We start from the raw sequence: 15522 nt of genomic DNA on the forward strand, positions 1-15522 counted from the left end.
ACTATTTTTATAAATCAAACCAAATTTTACAACCTCTATGAATTTATAATGAATATCAATGATATATGTGTGTGTGTGTGTGAATTTTACAATCTCTATGAATTTATAATGACCAACAATGATATATCTCTGTGTGTGGGTGGGTGGGTGGGTGTTTAGTTTTGTTTCAAAAAGAGTGGGTGTTTGGATATAGGTGTGTTCTGTTCATATAATTTTGCTTTATGAAATATCATTATGACTGTGTATAATATGACTATGTTCTGGATGTGGACGACTGTATATGAAATATCATTATGATTATATATGCATGTTGACATCATGATGAAATTTAGTTTTGTTTCAAAAAGAGTGGGTTTTTGAAATTTACTACTCTTCAGATACTTTGTTTTCCTTAGCCTTGTGTTCTATTCTGTTAGGCATAATGTTATTCTATCTATACGAGGATATGTATTGAATTTCTTCCAAATCTCAGGGGAGTCTCGTTCTACTTATATTATAGTATCCTGTGTATTTAATACATTCTGGTAAAGAAGCGAACCATCATTTCGTGATTTTATAACCATGGCAACTAAAAGTGTTGAAGCAGATTGTGGAGGAACGGTAGACAAAGAGCGTCATACAATGTCAGGAGACCAAATATCACAATTATCTGATTTGTTTATACATCACATCTTTTCATTCCTTCCTACCATTTATCTAGTGCGAATAAGTATTCTTTCCAAGCATTGGAGACAGGCGTGGGTTTCAACTCCCTTTTCATATTCTGATGACTTACAGGGCATTACTTTCTACAAGAATGTGAAGAACCGAGATATGGTCTTAAAGTTCATGACTAATTACTTGAGATATCGCAAACAGTATATACAGATTCCAGATACATTCATTTTAAGTTTTAGGTGTGATACAGGCTATAATTTCTCAAGCAGTAGCAGCGATGCTATGAGACAAATAGATGATTGGTTAAACTTTGTTGTTAAAAGCAAAGTGAAGGAGTTAGATCTCCATGTCAAAAAGTATTGTTTACCTCAGTTCTTTTTTGGTGCAAGTTCATTAGCACTCCTGAAATTGTCTTCATTAGAGTTGGTTGTCCCTTCTCTTTCACCCCTTCCCTGTTTGAAAGTTCTCTTTGATGGGTGTGAATTCTGATGCTAAATCACTTCAAAATCTTATTTCTGGATTTCCTATTATTGAGGAATTGCATTTAGCAACATATAGTCTGAGACCTATAGAATTTACTGTTAGTTATTTGGGGCTTTTAATGATAAGTGGTTGGATAGCCTAATTTCTGGGCTTCCTCTCCTTGAGAGGTTAGCTTTACAATCCCACGCATCAAAATCTTTTAGCATCCGTAGTCATAGCCTGAGATATGCTTCCATTGCATCATACGTGCTGGAGGTTGCACTTGCAGTTACAGAACCAAATTTAATTCACTTGCACCTTGAACATTATGCTGAGTTAACCATTTCAGTTGATGCTCCCAATACGTTGGAAGCCAGTTTAAGCCTTCAGAATCCTGTTGGTGTTCTTTAAAGCTTCTTATATTGATCTTTTACATCTTCTCTCAAATCTGAATTTCTTGAAGAAAATCATGCTGACCATTTCAGTTGAAGAGGCATTTCTAATATGGTTGTTTAGTTCATTTGAGTTTATTCTTTTAATTTCCAAGGTGGTAATAAATGATTCAAGTTACTCACTCATATTTTCTTTTATTGCTATATATTGTTGAAGTGTGGCAATTTTGCCACTTGATGGTGCATGTCACCGGCTAGTATGCACACCTTGGTATCAAATTCTTTCCTTTTATGAGTTTATATTTTTTGTATGTTTTAATTGATTCAAGGTATATTTTGATAATGTTTTGTGCCTAAGTTATGTATGCAAAATTATAGGCAAAATTATGCGCAAAAGAGTAGGAATGTTATGCTTGAAGTGCCTATGGTGCTGGATTCATAATTTCCAGCAACATAGTTCCACTATTTATCTTATATCTCAGGTTGAAAATGGAGTTTTGGGCTGAAATTTTGAGGGATGTCTACAGACATATATAGAAGACTATGGTTTAAAGTTCAGGTTAAAATGACATGGGAAAGTCCATTTTCTATTCCAAACAGATTGCTGTATCTGATGGGCCCAGTATGCAGAGTATGGGTCAGCTTTGGAGCTGTTTGGCCCATGACCCGGTTCCAGAACTTTCCTAGCTCTTGGAACAATATTTATTGATGACCAAGGATGCTTCAAACCAAGTTTCATAAGCAGATACAAAGGGGAACTAAGTAGGTGAAGCTAGTTTGGTTGTTTACCCAAACTAGTTAAACAATAGGAAATTAGTTCAAAACCATGTGCCACTTTTTACTATATTTGGAATAGACATGTTGCAGCTGGTTTTTGACTCTTTTGTGTATGAAAAGTTAGGTGTTGACCATTTTACTTTTTTAAATTTCAAATACTTTACTCATTTTGTAAGCTCACATGCTTGGCATGTATGAACTAGTTGTAATTTCAAGCTTATATTGTAAAATGAATGAAATGGCTAGACATACAAGCCTCATTTTCAAAACCTAACGTGGTCCCCTTCTTCTCATCTCTTCTTCAACACCTTAGAACACTTTAGGAACCCTAAAAACCAGAAAACACCATAACCAAAACCTAAAAACACAACTCACACACAACCATTCCCAAGAGCATCACCAAAAGCTTGCTTGTTGCTAACACTTCAAGCTAGCTTGTTCTTGGTCATAACCTTTTCACCCCAACATATATTGCTAACTTTTGTAAGTTCTCATCTGTCTAAAAAGCACAGAGAAAAGTTTCCTCTTTCCGTGTCTAATCTGGAGCATCTCAAGGTGAAGGTTCATGATAGCAGGTCGAACAAAGCTGAAGAATTGCGGTATATATTGCTTTGATGTGCACGTTCTCCGAAGACCCTTGAAATATGATATTGTAGGTAGGGTTTTGCAATGATAAAGAGAACGAGATAGTAGGGATACAAACTCCATGAACATTTCTTTTTTTTTTTTTTGGTTTTTGCTGCTTAGTTGGATTGAGTTTTAATGAATTGCAAGCTTTTTAAAGTTACTACTCCCTGTTTAGTTATTATCTTATTTCTTTGAAACACAGAGCATTTGGCTTTCCAAAATTCTAAAACTATTTATTCAATTTCTAATACCCATGTTGTTGTTTATTCAAAAAATAAAAAAGAACTAAAATAAAAAATACCCATGTTGTTGAATGTTTCCCTTTCATATAGACTTCCCTATTTTTATTTGACTGCCTACGTAAAATCTAGTAATCCAGTTAGACAGCAGCTCATCACCATCACCATCATCAAGAGTTATCTTTCCTTTCTTTTAAACATTTATTCACAAAACTTTAAACTCCTTCTGCATGTTAAAAGTAGCAAAATTTATTACATAATCGAACTCTTTATGTATATTTTTAAGCTAATGAGAAGGACCACAAGTGAAACTTATGTGTGTGCGTGTATATATATATATATATATATATATACACTTACGTATGTATACTTCTTTCTAGAACTATTTCGTTAGTTTTAATTTTTTTTTTTTTTTAATGAAAATCCACTCTGAAAAACTAGGAATGGAAACTATAAGAATTTTGCACAAAAACAGACGGAATTAAAATTTCAACTAAAGTGTAAAGAATATTGACAAAAACGTATTAAAATCTTACAGATTTACTTCTATGCTTAATATATTTTTTATCCTCTCGAAGTTATGTAAATTTCCACAATATTAATTCTGTGTAAACAAATGCTGCTTTTTTTTTTTTTTTTTCCTTTGATAACTACAAAATGCTGCCAAGCAATATTTAAATAACCTTTTTTCTTATGCGAAGGAATAATATAGCAATAGACTACATTTATGATACACATCAGATATATTTTTTTTGGACGAAAAATAGCTGTGACATTGCAGATAAATTTTGGTTGCCCTAAATCACATCACTTGTATACTCCCTAATTCTGTATTGATAATGTGAATATTAGTTGCGGTGGGTCTATGATAGAAGGTTAAAGGGCTTTTTTATTTTTTATTTTTTATTTATTTTTTGTTTTTAATTTTCCCCTCTTCCGTTTTTAGATTTTGAGTTTTACTTTTCTCTTGGGTATTTCATACTAAAACTCCTCTGCTTGCTTGATATATTATTCGTTTTTGTTTTTGTTTTTTTTTTAATTTTGAAATTTTGTTGTGGTCTTCTTTATTGCAGACTTTTGTGCCCAAGTGGAAATTTCTAAAGCCCCAATCCACTAAATGTATTTCATTTTTCTGCTAATTTTGTCCCTTTTGTATCATATATATATATATACAATCTTCATCCATCATACTGTCTAGTATAGATGACTTCTAACCAGTAATAGATTGGTTCTTTTCTAAGTCATGTATGCACATATGTTCTTTTCTAACCAGTAATAGATTGACCTTCGTATACTTTGAATTCTTATCGTTGCTTTCCTTTCATTTACCAATTATATGATCTTCTATGTGTCTGTATTTATGTATTGAATTTCTCTGCCAATTTCAGGGGACTTACTTTCTGTTCCTTCCATAATGACCCGTTGAATTTCATGCAATAAGCGTTACACAATGGGCACTATATATATATATATATATATGTACAAAAATCACATGTAGGGCACAGTGTATATTATATATATGTACAAAAATTATATATATGCAAACATACACATATATATAAATGATCTCCAACATAACATAGTTAATCTTATGTTGGACAATGCTTATGTGGCATCCATCTTTTTTCTTACTTTTTAATTTTCTTTTTCACATTTTTTTTATTCATTTTTGTTTTTTATTTTTAATGCAGACACATTCTGATGAAGAAATTGACAACCAACTCAGGATTTTTATAAGGATGGCAACAGAAAGAGGGAAGAATAAATGTAAAGGTAGACGAAGAGTGCCAAACCATGTCAAAAGACCGAATATCACAACTACCGGAGCCTCTCATACATTATATTTTCTCATTCCTTCCCACCATCTATCTAGTCCAAATGTGTCTTCTTTCCAAGCATTGGAGACATATGTGGGTTTCAACTCCATTTATACACTTAGAAGATAAAAAGAAACGAGATTAAGGTCCTAAAGTTTATGGATAACTTTTTAAAACACCGAAAGCGATGTGGGAAGATCACAAATAAGTCTACAATACGTTTTAGATGCTTGACATTTTGTAGGTTCGTAAAATACATCAATGTCTTTAGAGAGATAGATCTTTGGTTAGACTTTGTTGTTAAAAATAAAGTCAAGGAGCTAATCCTCCGAGTCGAGCAACATCGTTTACCACTATTTGTTCTCAATGCAAGTTCATTAACACTCTTGAAGTTGTCCGAGGTGAAGTTGGTAGTTCCTTTTGTATCAAATTTTCCCTCTTTGAAAGTTCTATCTTTGATTGGTATTGAATCGGATGCGAAATCAGTTCGAAATCTTATTTATGGATGCCCTGTGATTGAGGAATTGGATTTAGCAGGATCTAGTTTGGGAGTTGTAGATTTTTCTGTTAGCATAACACTTAGAAATCTTTGGCTGTGGCGTGTGGAATTTTCTTATCAATGGTTGGACAACCTAATTTCCGGACTTCCGCTTCTTGAGAGATTTACTTTCAAATTATGTACGTTGAAAAATATTAGCATCCGTAGTCATAGCCTGAAATATCTTCATTTTCATTCACAAAATGTCATTGAGGCTGTACTTGCAACACCAAATTTAGTTCATTTGGACTTTCCGTGTTTTGCACAGTCAAACATTTTGATTGAGGCTCCGAATTTGTTAGAAGCCAGTTTGTAATTCTATAACCTTTCTATGAACGAGACTTCATATTTTGCTCTTATAAATCTTGTTTCGAATTTGAGTTTCTTGAGGAAGATGTTTTTGACTATTCGTGATGAACAGGTATTTATGATCAAGTTTTTTTAATTTTTTTATTTACTTTTTTATTTTTTATTGGGTTTTCATAATCTTGATTAGGAGGTTAATGAATGCTACTAATTACTCATATTGTAGATTCTCATTTTCTCGGAAAGTGTAAGAAACAAGTGCAATTTCCCTTTGCCTAATCTAAAGCATCTCAAGGTGAAGGTAGCTAGATGGTAAGTTGACTAAATATGCAGAATTGGAGAACTATTTGCTTTGGTGTGCACCTTCCTTAGAGACTCTTGAAATAATATAATGACAGCAAAATGGTCATCATTAGTTATTGTATTAATTAATTAAATTATATTGATTATATTTATAGTCGTCAAATTTATGAACTAGATATTGAATGCCAATTGATGCGGACATTATTTTTCATATGTTCACTTTTTATTTAGTTATAGTTTTATATCGGAGATGCAAGACTCAAAGCCTACATCCTTGCAAAATATTGTGGTTTTGTTATTAGTTTGTTTCTATGGAAACCACTTTTTGTATTTTTAGGTTACATTAATTTGTTAATCATTAATATAAAAGGTATTTTTCAATATAAATTGAAAGGTAAATTGTACTTTACTACCTTAAACTTTCAGGATTATGTGATTGAGGCCTCCAACTTTTGATTTAGGCAAATTAATCATTGAACTATATATATATATATATATCAGTTTACATATACATATAAAATGTAAGTTTGCACATATATTTTTTTTCTGGATAATTATGTGTTCTATTTTTGCTGTTTCTTTGCTTTTCTGATTAAGTATGCTGAAATTTGGGATGGGAATGGAAACTGGGTTTGAGAGTTGTGGTTCATTTCGGATGAGAATGGAAACTGGATTTGAGGGTTGTGGCTCATTTGGGATGAGAATGATATTGTATTTTTTCTTTTTTATGATATTGTATTTTTTCTTTTTTTTTGTTTTTTCCCTTTTTGTTGACCTAAATATGTTCTAAAATTAAATCTAATTAAAATAAACCATAATTTTAAATAAATAAATAATCAAAAATATGGATCACATGACTTGCATGTGCATGCCCACTAACAATATCATGAAGCTCAATTTAGGGATGGAATCAAATCGCAACAAATTGGAAATTTTAGGGTCTAATTCGCTCAAATAAAAAACTGAAGATCCAAATCCCACAATCAAAATGTTCAATATACCAAAATATAATTTTTCCTAAATTAGAAGGTTTTTTAGAATGTATCATCCAAACCAAGTCTGTTTTGTTTTCTTTGTTTTCGTTTTTGTTTTGTTTTTTCTTGGATCGCTAAACCGTGTTTATATGTCTCAAGCAATGTTAAACCTTAGGACAATCCATTAAATTTGATTCAAATAGGGGAATCCATTAAATTTGATCACCAGTCGCATTTATTTTAATTTTATTTTTAGTGAATTTAGTATCCTCCTCACTCATCATATGCAGTATTGTAACCAATCAAATATACCACCCTTTAAATTCCCTTTACATATTAAACCCCAAATATAGTAAAATTTAATAAATAATTTGACAATATAAAAATATTTATATACCTATCTATAAAATTTCGGTTAAATATTTAAATATAAAATAAATGAAAATTATGAACTTTTCCATTAAAAAAGGCTTCAATTATTGATAAAACTATGCAAATTTTGCATAAAATGGAAGGAATTACCACATCAAAACTACACAAAATATTGATGGAAATTATAACAATTTTGCATATCATACTAATAGGTGACCTTTTACCAAAAAATGGCATTTATTTTAGCTCTTATTTTATTTTTGTTAAATCATTTTTCCTTTTAATACTATTATATTTTCCATCCCTTATATATATATATATATATATATATATATTGGAGTTCTCCACCCCTAGTTAAGGAAGTTTATAAATGCTGTTAAATAATATGGTTTTTATCATTGCCCAAACAAAAAAAAAAAAAAAAGCACGAACATTTCTATACATATATATATATATATATGGTTTTCTGTTTATCAAAAAATATTTATGTCAATGATACGACACCGTTTCTTTCGATTCTCGTTTAGAAAAAATTTGATTCCCCAAGGGCATATTCATCATCGTTTTCTCACTCTCCTGAAGTTGGGGGTCTTGCGACTGAAAGAAACCAGGTCAGTGAGCTTCTTTCTTTTAACTCTTCTTTTTGTTTTATTAGATTTTTTATTTTTCATTTGGGTATTTCATACTATAACCCATGTGCTTGCTGGTTTTCAATTTCATTTGACAGACATGTTGGCGCTCTGGAAATTTTTTAAACCACATGTCGTATTTTTTCTGCTACAACAGAGTTTCAGCTTTCCATTTCTTCTTTTCTTTTTTCATTCTGTCCCTTTTTGTCTCTTATTCCTTACCCATTATCAGTTCTGCAAACTAATAACCAGTAACACTCTCTTTTTTTCTTTTTTTTGGCTCTAAAAATGCAATGTCAAACAAAATTTAACCACAAATAATGTTGGGTGTATATATATATATATATATATATGTATAGGTGTGTCTCTGTATATTTATATATATATATATGTATATGTACAGCTACGTAGACTTCATTATGAAAATCTAGTTCAGTTTCGAGAAGAGTGGGGGATTTAGCAAAAGCTTTGGGGCGTTGACTAGTGTTTCACTACATTTCATTTACTTTATTTTTCTTAGCCTTGCCTTACTTTCAGTTAGTCATAATGATCTTGTATCTGTCTGAGGATATATTTTGAATTGTATTTCTTTTAAATTTCAGGGGAGTTTCTTTCTGGTCATTTTCTAAATAAAAGGTGTAATTGATACAATTAGTGTTAGATGGTAGGGTTCTATATATGTACACATTCTAATTAAAGAAGTGGACAATCGTCTCAGAATTTTATAACTATGGCAACTAAAAGATTAAAGAGAGACTGTGGAGAAACGGTAGGCAAAGAATGCCATGCCATGTTGGAAGACCAAATATCACAATTACCTCATTCGCTGATAAATCATATTTTATCATCCCTTCCAACCATTTATCTAGTCCGAATGAGTCATCTTTCCAAACGTTGGAGACGTATGTGGGTTTCAACTCCCTTTCAATATTTTGACGGTTCCCTGGTATTACTTTCAATAAGAATGTGAGTAATCAATGTATGGTCTTAAAGGTTATGACCAATAATGTGAGACATCGAAAGCAGTTTATGCAGATTCCAGTTATGTTCATATCAAGTTTTAGGTGTCGCGTAAAATATAATTTCGCAACAAGCAGCAGTGCTATGAGACAAATAGATGACTTTTTAAACTTTGTTGTTGAAAGCAAAGTGAACGAGTTAGATATCTGTGTCGAAAAGTATTGTTTACCTCAGTTCATTCTTAATGCAAGTTCACTAACACCTTGACGTTGAGTTCATTGAAGTTGGTTGCCCCGACTCTTTCAACCTTTCCCTCTTTGATTTGTTTGGAATCTGATGTTGAATCACTTCAAAATCTTATTTCTGGATGTCCTATTATTTAGGAATTGCATTTAACAGCAGATGGACTTGGACCTATAGAATTTTCTGTCAGTGGAACACTTAAAAACCTCTCATTATTTGTGGATCTTAATGATGAGTGGATGGACGGCCTAATTTCTGGACTTCCTCTCCTTGAGAGATGAGCTTTAAGATCCTATAGGATGAAAATTTTTAGTATCTGTAGTCATAGCCTGAAATATGCTTTCATGGAGTTGTACAATGGTGTTGACGATGTCGCACATACAATCACAATGCCAAATTTGATTTGCTTGCACCTTACATGTTATGCCCGGAGCCGGAATATCAATTTGGTAGAAGCTCCTAATCTGTTGGAAGCTAATTTGTTAGAGAAAAATATAAATAAAATGAAAGTTCATCTCCCATCAGCTTAAGTTTTCGGAATAAATGGTATTTTAACTTGGTATCAAAGCTAGAGATCCAAGAGGTGTTGGGTTCAAAACTCAACAACTCCATCCAAAATAAAAAAAACAAATGTAAAGACTTAGAAAAGTGCAAAAGAGGTGGGCTTATATTTTAGGGGGAGTATTAGAAAAAAATATAAATGAAATGAAAACCTACCTCCCATCAGTTTAAGCTTTTGGAATAAATGGTATTTCAACTCAATTTGGCCCTAGAAGATTGTGGTGCTATGCTTAAAGCTTCATATATGGATCTTGTACATCTTCTTTCAAATCTTAATTTCTTGAAGAAAATGATGCAGACTATTTGGGTTGAAGAGGTAGTCTACTATGGTTGCTTAGTTCATTGAGTTTATTCTTTTAACCTTTGAAGTTGGCAATGAATGATTCAAGTTACTAACTCATATTTTCTTTTCTTCTTGTTGGTAATTTTTGTAGGTTTTCATCTTTCTAAAAAGCATAAAAGAAATGTGTCCTTCCCCCTTGCCTAATCGGGACCATCTCAAGGTGAAGGTTCGTTATGGTAGTCCGTACAAAACTGCAAAATTGTGGGATTCTTTGCTTTGGTGTGCACCTTCTCTGAGGACTCTTAAAATAGTACGAGACAGAGAACGGTTGCAATTAGTTATCATGTAATGGTAAAGAGAATGAATTTGCAAGGATACAAACTTTATGGACTTTTCTTTTTTAAGATAGAAATTTTATTGACCATTTTTTTTGTTGCTAATTTTAATTGACTTTCAATGTACTGCAAGTTCTTTCGGTTACCGATAAGCTGTCTAGTTATTACTATCTAATTTTGTTGCCTGTTTCTTTCATTTTTTTATTTTTTATTTTTTATTTATTTTTTTTGCCATATAGCATTTGCCTTACTACTTTTCAATTTCCTAAAACTGTTTATTAGAATTTCAAATACCCATGTTGCTCTTAGTTTGCCTTTTCCATAGACTTCCCTATCTTTATTAGACTTCCTGTCTCTTATGTAAAATCTAGTTATCCAGTTAGACCAAAACTTCATCCTTCATGTTGTTATTATTATTCTGTCATGAATCATCTATATTCCTTCTTCTTTTTTTCCTTCCTTCTTCTTTTTTTCCTTCCTTTTTTTTTTTTTTATAATAATTTAACCATATTGATTATACAAATTTGGTTAATGTCATTTTATCGCCAAATTAGGAAACATTTTATATTTTGTCTTCAAAATTACAAATTCTCTCAATAAAATATATATATATATATATATATATATACATATATTATCATTTTAGTCAAATTATACAAATTTTCCTAATAAATTTGATTAAATTAGGCATACACAATGCACTAAAGTTAAAAGGATCTGTTTGCACAATTGGCCCCCCTAAGTCTGTAAATATTACAACAATTATCCAAAACTTTCACACTATGCTAGGATAGGCAATGGCATAGGACCAGGCGGGCTCTCTCGATCCCCACTTTGCGAGGAATCCCCATCTTCGCCTCATTCCCTACTTATAAAGAGCTAGAATAGGAAGAGATGCCCATTCCCCACCCTGTTTTTCATAAAATGGAAGAAATTACCACATCAAAAATATAAAAGTATATTGATGGAAATTATAACAATTTTGCATACTATAGTAATAGGTGGAGCCTTTTACTAAAAAAATCCTTCTACTTTAGTTTTTTTTTTTTTTTTTTTTCTTTTAAATACATATTCTACTCTTATTATTATTATTATTTTCAACCCTTAAAGATATTTATTTATTATTTTTTTTTTTTGGGACTTATACAGGCGCTCAAAGTTAGGAAAGTTATTATTCTTATAACCAAATGCTGTTAAATGTATTTGTAGGAGTGACACGATGCTAAAATAACTTAAAATAGGTTCTAGTCTAGAACATATTATGATTTTCGATAAAAATAATGCTGTTACATAATATGGTTTTTATTTTTGCAAAAAAAAAATGCAACTAATTATGTCGACAATACGACATAGTTTTGGTGTTCGGATAAATTTTGATTCCCTAAATCACACTCAGTGTCTCACGCAGTTTCTCACTCTCTGAACCCTCTGTCTTCTGTTTTGATAATTTGAATAGAGTTGTTGGGGGGTTTCTGAAACTCAGGTCAGTTAGCTTCTTCTTTGTTTGACTTATCTTGTATTTGTTTATTTCTAAAATAGAGTTGGGGGTTTGTATGAGTTTTAATTTTCATTTGGGAATTTCATCTTATAACCCTTTTGCTTGCTAATATTTTGTTTTCAATTTCATTGACAGAGACGTTTATGCTCTGGAAATTTCTTATAACCCATTTCATATATTTCTGCTCGAACAGAGTTTAAATATCCATTTCTTTTTTCTTTGTCATTTTGTATCCTTTTGTATATCCTTACCCATTATGACCAATAACACTTTCTTTTTCTTTTTTTTCTTTTCTATATATATGTATATATATCCCTGTTATTAGTTTATGATGACCAAAAATGTTGTGTATATATGTGTGTGTGAATGTATATGTATATGCATGTAGACTTCATTATGAAAATCTAGTCAGTTTCAAGAAGAGTGGGGATTTTGCAAAAGGTTTTTGGGAGTTGAGTATTGTTTTACTACTTTTCATATATTGATCTTGTATCTGTCTGGGATATGCACTGTATCTGTTTTACTACTTTTGGGAGTTGAGTCTTTTTCTGGTCATTTTATAATGCAGTGTAATTGATACAATTAGTATTCTGATACAACAGTAAGTCGCCATATTCGTAACACATTCTGATAAAGAAGTGGACAATCAACTTCGGATGGGAGACTGTGGAGAGTGCCATAACATGTTGGAAGACCGAATATCACAATTGCCTGATTCGCTAATACATCATATTTTCTCATCCCTTCCCACCATTTATCTAGTCCGAATGGGTCGTCTTTCCAAGCGTTGGAGACGTATGTGGGTTTCAACTCCCTTTTTATATTTTGACGATTTCTGTATTATTGCTTTAAACAAGAATGTGAGGACTCGAGATATGGTCTTAAAGTTGATGACCTATTATTTGAGATATCGCAAGCATTGTATGCAGATTCCAGATACCTTTCTATTAAGTTTTAGGTTTGACACACATCATATGTCTGCAAGAAGCAGCAGTGATATCAGAATTATAGATGATTGGTTAAACTTTGTTGTTAAAAGTAAAGTGAAGGAGTTAACTCTCAGTTTCGAAAAGTATTGTTTGCCTCAGTTCATTCTTAATGCAAGTTCATTAACACTCTTGAAGTTGACTTATTTGAAGTTGGTTGCCCCTACTCCTTCAACCTTTCCCTCTTTGAAAGTTCTCTCATTGCTTTCTTTCGAATCTGATGTTAAATCACTTCAAAATCTTATATCCGGATGCCCTATTATTGAGGAATTGTATTTAAGAACATATGCACTAGGACCTATAGATTTCGTTGTCAGTGGAACACTTAAAAATCTCTCATTATCTGTGGATTTTAATGAACAGTGGTTGAACGGCCTAATTTCTAGACTTCCTCTCCTTGAGAGATTAGCTTTAGAATCCCATACAATGAAAAATATTAGCATCCGTAGTCATAGCCTGAAATATGTTTTCATTAAGTCATTCGATACGGTTGAGGAGGTTGCACTTACAATTACAACGCCAAATCTAGTTTGCTTGCACCTTACATGTTATTCCCGGAATATCATTTTGGTTGAAGCTCCAAATCTGTTGGAAGCCAGTTTGACCCTCGAAGATCGTGGTGGTATGCTTAAAGCTTCATTGATGGATCTTGTACATCTTCTTTCAAATCTGAATTTCTTGAAGAAAATGATGCTGACCATTAGGGATGAAGAGGTATGTCTAATATGGTTGCTTAGTTCATTGAGTTTATTCTTTTAATTTTCAAGGTGGTAAAGAATGATTCTGATCACTCATTTTCTTTTATCGTTATTGTTAACTTTTGCAGGTTCTCATCCTTCTAAAAAGCATAAGAAAATATTGCCCTTCTCCATTGCTGAATCTGAAGCATCTGAAGGTGAAGATTCGTGATGGTAGGTTGTATGAAACTGCAAAATTGCCGGATTCTTTGCTATGGTGTGCACCTTGTTTGGAGACTCTTGAAATGGTATGAAACAACTGTAATCAGTTATTAGGATAATGCATTAGTGTTTGTAATGGTAAAGAGAATGAGTTTGTAGGCATACAAATTTAATGTACTTTTCTTTTTTAAGACTAAATTGTTTGTTGCTTATTTTAATTTACCTTCAATGAAGTGCATGTTCTTTTAGTTACCGATAAACTGTTTACTTATTACTATCTCATTATGTTGTGTTATTAATATTCTTATTAATTTTTTATTAAATTTGATGCCAACTTGCCATTTTGCCGTAAGTTTGCCTTTTCCATAGACTTCCCTATCTTTATTTGACTTCCTGTCTCTATGTACAATCCAGTAATCCCGTGAGAACAAAACTTCATCGTTCTTGTTATTGTTATTACTAGTATTTGATCCCGTGCAATGTACGGTATGTATATTTGTAATAAATGATTTTGAAAATTAATTATATTTAAATCAAATCAAATTAATTAAATATAATTTTTATTATAATAAAGATTGAAATTAAAGAGAAAATATTGTTCAATAGTTATATATCTGATTGATTGGGAGTTAAAAATCACTTGCTTCATTATCTATTTATAGGTGAAGATTTTCAAATTTTATAAAGGTACAAATATTGTTCTGAATGATGAATGTAAATTTTTTTCAATTCCTAAAATTGAGCCATCATTCTAAATTGAAAGTTTTTTTTTGCATTATTTGAATTAACTTGAAAATTGACCATGTATGGTCACCATCCCTCTTTTAAGAAGATTAAATAAGGTGATCAATTTCATTATTGAAATCTATATATTATAATATTGAATCATCATTATTAATTTCAAATAATTATATTATATTATGATATTGAAATCTATACATTGTGATATTGCAATTAATTAATTTACCAATATTAAATTCTCATAATATAATTTAGTTGTATTTATTATTGTCATTATTTACCATATAACCTTATAAGATAATTTATTTATGGTTAGATATATTTTATTAAGATCAAATAAAGATATTAATTTCATTATTGAAATCTATATATTATGATATTAAAATTTTATTTATTGCACATCTATATATGTGTATGTATTAATGTATAGAATGTAACTATTAATTAGCATATACAAAATCTTTTTATTTTACAATAAATAAATATAATAAACTAACAAAAATATTAGTAAAGAGATTATAAATCTATTTTTAATATTTTTTTATTCTGACTATCTTTTTTTTATTCTTTGTAAATAATTAATTTTTCTATATTGAATCCTTATAATATAATTTAATTATCTTTATTATTATTATTATTATTATTTTATTACTATAATTATTATTATTATTATTATTATTATTTACTTTTTACTTTGTAAGGTAATTTATTAATTGTTACATATATTTTACCTTGTAAAATAATTTATTATTTTACTTATTATTTTACAATTAAATAAATATGACAAAGGAATAAAGATATTAATATATAAATTATATAAATTAGAAGATCTATTTTATTATTAATTACTGTACATAAAATCTTATTATCTACCAATAAAATAAATATAACAAAACAATAAAAATATTAATATATAGATTATT

The 15522-nt window shown here is 30.6% G+C and overlaps 2 protein-coding genes and 1 long non-coding RNA gene across 3 annotated transcripts; all 3 read left to right on the forward strand.

The window, feature by feature from the left end:
• Positions 1 to 561: 561 nt before the first annotated feature.
• On the forward strand, positions 562 to 1530 carry LOC107422182 (putative F-box/LRR-repeat protein At5g02700). Its single transcript, XM_016031599.3, has 2 exons — positions 562 to 1133; positions 1278 to 1530. The coding sequence occupies exons 1-2, from the start codon at positions 562 to 564 to the stop codon at positions 1528 to 1530; spliced, it is 825 nt and encodes a 274-aa protein (XP_015887085.3).
• Positions 1531 to 5893: 4363 nt separating this feature from the next.
• LOC125423570 (uncharacterized) lies at positions 5894 to 8820 on the forward strand. Its single transcript, XR_007242271.2, has 4 exons — positions 5894 to 5930; positions 6042 to 6127; positions 7992 to 8075; positions 8192 to 8820. It is a non-coding gene; the product is annotated as an uncharacterized LOC125423570 (long non-coding RNA).
• A 3758-nt stretch (positions 8821 to 12578) lies between these two features.
• Positions 12579 to 14100, forward strand: LOC112489329 (putative F-box/LRR-repeat protein At5g02930). Its single transcript, XM_025067698.3, has 2 exons — positions 12579 to 13673; positions 13786 to 14100. The coding sequence occupies exons 1-2, from the start codon at positions 12630 to 12632 to the stop codon at positions 13948 to 13950; spliced, it is 1209 nt and encodes a 402-aa protein (XP_024923466.2). The 5' UTR covers positions 12579 to 12629; the 3' UTR covers positions 13951 to 14100.
• The last annotated feature ends 1422 nt before the right edge of the window (positions 14101 to 15522 follow it).

Source organism: Ziziphus jujuba, chromosome 3 (genome assembly GCF_031755915.1).
Source record: "Ziziphus jujuba cultivar Dongzao chromosome 3, ASM3175591v1".
NCBI lineage: Eukaryota > Viridiplantae > Streptophyta > Magnoliopsida > Rosales > Rhamnaceae > Ziziphus > Ziziphus jujuba.

Excerpts from the sequence above, each read along its gene's own strand:
- LOC107422182 (XM_016031599.3), top strand. The coding sequence starts at position 562 with ATGGCAACTAAAAGTGTTGAAGCAGATTGTGGAGGAACGGTAGACAAA. Across the intron at positions 1,134-1,277 it reads TTGAAAGTTCTCTTTGATGG|CCTAATTTCTGGGCTTCCTC; the intron begins GTGTGAATTCTG and ends GTGGTTGGATAG.
- LOC112489329 (XM_025067698.3), top strand. The coding sequence starts at position 12,630 with ATGGGAGACTGTGGAGAGTGCCATAACATGTTGGAAGACCGAATATCA. Across the intron at positions 13,674-13,785 it reads TGACCATTAGGGATGAAGAG|GTTCTCATCCTTCTAAAAAG; the intron begins GTATGTCTAATA and ends TAACTTTTGCAG.